At 45.4% G+C, this 6,000-nt stretch overlaps 1 protein-coding gene across 1 annotated transcript in view; it reads right to left on the reverse strand.

Moving 5' to 3' along the window:
- MRPL1 (mitochondrial ribosomal protein L1) overlaps window positions 1-5,554 on the reverse strand; it is a 36,918-nt gene extending 31,364 nt beyond the window's left edge. Inside the window, exons 1-7 of the mRNA XM_079306018.1 lie at window positions 5,312-5,554; window positions 5,102-5,185; window positions 4,858-4,929; window positions 4,610-4,721; window positions 4,080-4,180; window positions 3,004-3,085; window positions 2,356-2,546 (exon numbers count right to left, since the gene is read on the reverse strand). Of these exons, the coding sequence (XP_079162144.1) occupies window positions 2,383-2,546; window positions 3,004-3,085; window positions 4,080-4,180; window positions 4,610-4,721; window positions 4,858-4,929; window positions 5,102-5,185; window positions 5,312-5,479 (783 nt within the window). The 5' untranslated portion in view covers window positions 5,480-5,554 and the 3' untranslated portion in view covers window positions 2,356-2,382. The remainder of the gene's footprint in view (window positions 1-2,355; window positions 2,547-3,003; window positions 3,086-4,079; window positions 4,181-4,609; window positions 4,722-4,857; window positions 4,930-5,101; window positions 5,186-5,311) is intronic.
- Window positions 5,555-6,000: the final 446 nt, after the last annotated feature.

A 6,000-nucleotide genomic window follows, 5' to 3' on the forward strand; every position in this document is an offset into this window, starting at 1 on the left:
CTATTTTTACAGCTTGTTTCCCTAGTCCAGCTACAGCCTCCTCCTCCCTGTTTCTCCTACTTTCCTTCCTGCTGCTCTGAGAACTGCTCTAAAGATGCTGTTAAAAGTCACAAGAACTCAAACCCCATAATTGAAATAATTTTTCAGATTTACTCGTTCCACAATATGAAGGGAGAACTTTTCCCTCTAGAATTTTAACTTCCAGCATTTCTCAGGTTTTGCACTTGGTGCAAAAGACTTCAAATTTTCAGAAATCCAAAGTTTAGTAAAGTTTAGCAGCAAATAAAATTATAAAATAAGCTTCATACTCATGAGAAATATAATTCTAAGGCTGAAAGCTTGAAGGGTGTAACTTGTAAAGCAATGACCCAGCTGTCAGCTGCTGCCACAGATCTCAGAAACACTGGCACAAAAAGTCACTGACACACCTTGTGTTCATGGAAAGCTGGGCATGTGCTGGCACAGAGTTCCACACAACAGCTGGAGAAATATGGCTCTGAGAAGGATCCATCCCTGGCAAGTGAACCAGTTTTTATGTGAATTCCCCACTTCCAGAATGCCTGACAGTTGAATATTTTTCCAGGTTTTAACTGTGCTTTTTACAATTTTTTTTTTCAATAAGTTTTAATAAATCAATGAGGTTTGTCCATGAAAACAATATGACATTGCATTGTGTGAGCTTAACCCAGCATCTCCCAGTACCTGCAGTTTGGGAATATTGGCATTTTCCTCTTGTTTTCCAGCAATCCTGCAGGTGACACACTGACAGCTCTCCCTTTGTGTCCTGCTGGGATGAAGCCTCCAGCCACCTGCAAGCTGAGGTACTGACAGAAATAACTGCTGGAGAAGAATCATGTTTATCCCTAACAGTGTTTTTAGTCAGCATCAAGAGCTTTTTCCCCTCCCTTCCCTGTCCTATTTCAGTCAATCCAAGTTTTCCCAGAAGGACAGATTTCCAGCTATGGAAAAAGCCTCTCCCAGAGTGTGGGGGCAGCCAACACCACCAGCACTGCAGAACATGGGCAATGTAATCATATTTAATCATTCAGAACACCCATCTCAGCACTAAAAACCTGTCAGCCCTGGTGGCAGCTCTAACACCCCTGCCCTGCTCCTCTAACCTGCCAGAACTCCCAGCACAAGCCTCATGAACTCAGGGTGACCCACACAGATTGCAGGTTTTTTGGGGTGCCACAAATTCCCCTACAAGTGCAGGTTGAGGCTGAGTGTCACCCTACAGGCTCCCAGGACAGCTTCTTCCTTCTTTGGGCAAATGATTCTGTGTGCACTAACACAGAATCCCAGCTCTTCTCCTGAGTTAAACTAACAGCAGGTTCAGACAAAACAAATCTAAAAGAAATCATACATCATCTGCACTGTTATTCTATGTTTTTATCCTCCAAGAGCACTCTCAGCAGTCTGAGAGCTTCTGATTTAAGCTCACCTGTACATTTATGCTTAAGCATCAATTTTTTTAAAAAATCCACCCATCAAAGAGGGCAGAATTGTCTTTTTTCCAGAATGGATAGTGAAGTCTTGGAAATAAGCCAAGAGAACAGAGAAAAGGCAAAGAAATCCATGCAAGATGATAGCACAGGCTTTGCTTTTTTACACCAACAGGTAACCCACCTTCAAATTGCTCCTTTTGGGTCACAACACACAACCACTGCAACACCTCATAATATTCCTGGTATGTGTAAAGCCTCAAGTACACTGGCACTGCTTTTCCCACTTACAACATGGTAAGTCTGTTAAGTCAGGGTGAAACTTTCCTGTAAACACCTAAAGGGAATTTTTTATCAGATTCTGAGCAAAGCACCCCACACAACCAGAAATAATCAGGAATTGGTCACCCTGGCTGACAGCAGCCAAATGCTTCAGATGGGAGCTAAAAGAATTTCCATGCAGACACATCCCAGTAACCTTTGGGAAAAACAAGGCCTACCTCCAATAATAGGAATGAAATTAAACCCACAAACCTTTCCAGATTTGGATCAGCTGGAAACAGCCAATGCTCTCTGGGACCATCTTCCATTTCGGGGTGCAGCTTTGTGAACACGTGTTTAGCAACAGAGCCCCAAAAAAAACCACCCAGGGAGGAATTGCAGGAGGTGTCCAGGAGGGAAGGGCGGGGGCGCCACCTCCTGGGAGGAGAGCAGCAAACCCCGGCAAGGAGAGCCGGGTCTGGTGAGGAAAACACACCAGGGCAAGGCTCCCCTCCAGCTCCTCCCTGGAAACAAACACTGCTCTGGTTCCCACACCCGGCTCCAGCTTGGCACAATGTTACACCGAGTTTACACGTGGAATCCACAATGACATTTATTGTTTGTTCTCACAGAGCATGATTTGAATGACACCATTTGCATCTCCCAGGAAAAGACATCAGCTACCAACAGATTCCTGGACAGGCTTTTGTTGATCCTCATCAGCTGCATTTTCCTCTCCTTTTTCTTCTGCCTTCTCCACCTGAGGTAGGATTCCATCGAGGTCCAGCAGCAAACCCTCACTGGTGGAAGATCTGATAACCAACCTCCTCACAATGGGATCTAGGGGACAAAGAGCATCACCAACCTGGTCACTCCATCCCTTCCCATGTCCCCCAGCTGCTCCCAGCAAATCTTTTCAACCAAGCCAGTAAAACACACCACAAGAATCCAGCCTGACTCTTCTGGCAGACATTAAGCAAATACTAACATAAAAAAGGAGGTTTTAGCTTAGACAAAGCTCCTTCCCTAAAATTCTTTCATGAATCATCATTTCCTCTCCAGCTAAGCAGATGCCCTTTGCTTAAAGCTGACTTCATTATACCTTTGTAGCTCATTTTGTTAAGGAATTAAAAATTAAAAAAAAAAAAAAAATTAAAAAAGAGCTTTTCCCTTGGAGAAGCAGAAATTTCACAGATACTTTGAGAACAGAAAACAATTTAATGACAGAAAGGAACACCCATTTACCACTTTTGTTTGCTGCAACTTGAACAGCAACATTAGAACAACAGTTTCTTACCAAAATTGGATGGCTTGAAGGTGCAGATATCATGGATAATTGTTTTCAGATTGGCAATGATGTGCTCAGTGGGCATATCCAGCTGCAAAAGGATAATGCCAAGTTAGTTATGTTGATGCTTGGAGCCCAGATTCATCAATTAATAAATCCAGATTAATAAATCAAAGCTCTGGTGTTTATGTTTATTCTACATTTGGACAGATTATTCCCTTTGTCCATGTTCCCTTGTGAAGGAGTGACAGATCCCATTAACAGCCTTTTCCAAATCACACAGGAAAAGCAGTATTTTGTACATGTTGATCTGCTCACTACTCAGGAAACAAAACTCCCAGGGCTCTGTAACAACATGTAGAGGGTGAGAAACCTTTAAAAATCAATATATGCACAACTGGTTTTACAAAAAGCTTGAATCCTTGTGGATGAACACCTGTTTGAAGTTTTGAACACTTCTCTCCAGAGCAGCACAAGGTGCTGTAAAAAGGCTCAGGTCATTTATTTGTGCCCTTTTCATTTCTTAAATAAGGTTAACTCCTTCAGCAGCAAGATCCAGAATTCCAACTATGCCCAGAAATACAGACTGGGAAGCCCCTGGAATGCCCAGGCACAGCTCAGAGCAGTTAATCACAATTAATAAATTCATTTGTCTGCAACACTGCCAGGCAAAGTTTCAGATATTTCCTACCCTTCCTGCCTGTGCCACCCTCAGTTAGGGGAAAACCAAACATAAGGCAGGATTACAGACACAAACCAGAAGGAAAACAAAACAAAACCCAGCTTAGGGCAGAGAAAATAAACAAATAAGTCAAAATCAATGTTTTATTTTAGGTGTAGCACAAACAGTTTTTGCTTTCTACTCCAGTCTAGAACTATAGTTATCAAAATTAAAAGTCCTTAATTATTTGGTTAAAGCAAAGACTTTTTGACTCTCCTGTGCATATTGACCACGGACTTAGACAAGTTAGCTAAAGAAATTAGTCCAAAATTTTGAGAAACAGATTAAAACCACATTCTTTCCTCTCTTTGAATGCTACAGCTCTGCTTAGAGAGGTTATTTAAGAGCTCTGTACACAACTTACTCTGGCTATTCTTGTCTTGATGATATTCTCATCCTGTACTGCATACTCATGGCATTCTCTGAAGAACTGCAGCATTTTGGGAATGTCAGTGCCCAGGGAATCTATTAAAAAAATAAAAAAAACAAAGCAAAGGAGTTGTCTGAGTAATGCTAATCAGCATAGAGAGATGTGACATCAATAAGGGATAATTCCATCTGTTAATTAAGGCAAGTGAATGCCAAAACTTCAGAAGTTTTGAAACTTCCAAAATGCAGTTTCCCAGACAAGACAATGGTGTCCTCACTGAGATTATAAAAAGTTTCCATGTTCCCTCCTTCCCCATGATCAGGATTAATAAGCACAAGGGCAGCTAGCAGGCAAATTTATCTGGGTTCTAACCCCAGATTTGCCTGTTGCAGGATTCCTGAAGTTACCTTAACCTAAGACAAGTGGTGCAGCCCCCTGCAGCCTCCCACAGAATTAACTGCACATCCTCAGAGCAAACACTGCAGGGGCTCCCCCTGGCCCAGGAACCAAGAGCTGCTCCTTACTTCTCCTGGTGGTGGGGTACTTCCTCCTCAGTTTGTTCCTCAGGGGAATGAGCTTGGGCATGATGGCAGGGACAGCCACGTAGAAATCAGCTTGGATTTCATCCTCCAGGATCTGCAACCAACACAACCCAGCACAGCTCACTTCAGCTGGACTGCAAAGCACAGCCACAGCTCATGGACACCAGGCCAGGCCCCAGCCCTGTTTGAATTTGGGTATTTTATGTGGTTTCTTTTAGAAAAACATGTACCCATTTGATTAATTCAACTCCTCCCACGATGGCAGCTCCGTGCTCTCGAGCTACTTCAGCTTCTTGCTCATTCTGCTGAGAGAAAAAAAAAGGAATTATAGACAGCTGGGCTACCAATCAGGCAATTTCAAATGTCCAAAGAGTAATTAATAAACCCCTGGGATCATCTCAGACAAAGTGATGAACTGGCAGAGGATAGCTGCAACAGTGGGCTGTGAAAGGGAAGGAATTGTGGCTCACCCACCTCTGTGAACACCAAAACCTTGTTCACTTCATCTGTGAAACGATAGGGAAGAGTCACACTGCTGGAAAAGGGATCCACTTTTTTCTGCCAAGTGAATTGAGTAAAAAAAAAAATTAAAATAAACAAGAAAAAATTGTCAGAGTGTCTTAAATATGAAAAAAATATGCAGATGAGGGAGTGCAGCCTGTGACACAGCCTCTGGCAGCCCACCTTCTTCTGCAAGGCCATATCCAGGAAGACACTGATGTACACAAACTGCCTGGGGTGGGTGAAGTCCAGCTGCTGGAAGCTCTTGAGCATGGCCAGGGCCTGCTGCAGCTGGTAGCAGGGTCTCCTGTAGAGCCAGCTTAGGTACACATCGTCCACGGGTTTGCTCATCAGGGGCCGCCGCCGAGGGGAGCGCTGCTGCTGCTGCTGCTGCTGCTGCTGCTGCTGCTGCTGCTGCTGCTGCTGCTGCTGCTGCTGCCGGCTCCTCCCGCCCTCCCTCCGGGCGCCCCTGGGGGGGTTATCACACAGATATCAAATTAAATAACGTGCCCATTAACTGAAGGGCAGCAAAGGGTTGAAGCCGATCCCGCCTTTCATGCAGACACATAGCCCTGCTGCAGCCCGCAAAAGCACAGCCCACATCATAGCGTCAAACTTTCCTGACCGTTAGCACAGAAAACACTCCCTGCGAGCCCAGGCTGCTCTCCGGGACACCCCCCAGCCCCAGCTCCCCCCGCACTCACTTGGCTGCGGCCGCGTAGGGCCGGGCGCTGGCGGGGCTCGGCACGGCGGGGCGCTGCTCCAGCCCCGGGAGGCCCCACCCGCACCGCGGGGCCAGCGCTGCGGGACAAGAACAAACACCGCCTCAGGCACCGCCTCGGCCTCCCGCACCGCCGGGCCGCCCCAGAGCG

Source organism: Erithacus rubecula (assembly GCF_903797595.1).
Source record: "Erithacus rubecula genome assembly, chromosome: 5".
NCBI classification, from domain to species: Eukaryota; Metazoa; Chordata; class Aves; order Passeriformes; family Muscicapidae; genus Erithacus; species Erithacus rubecula.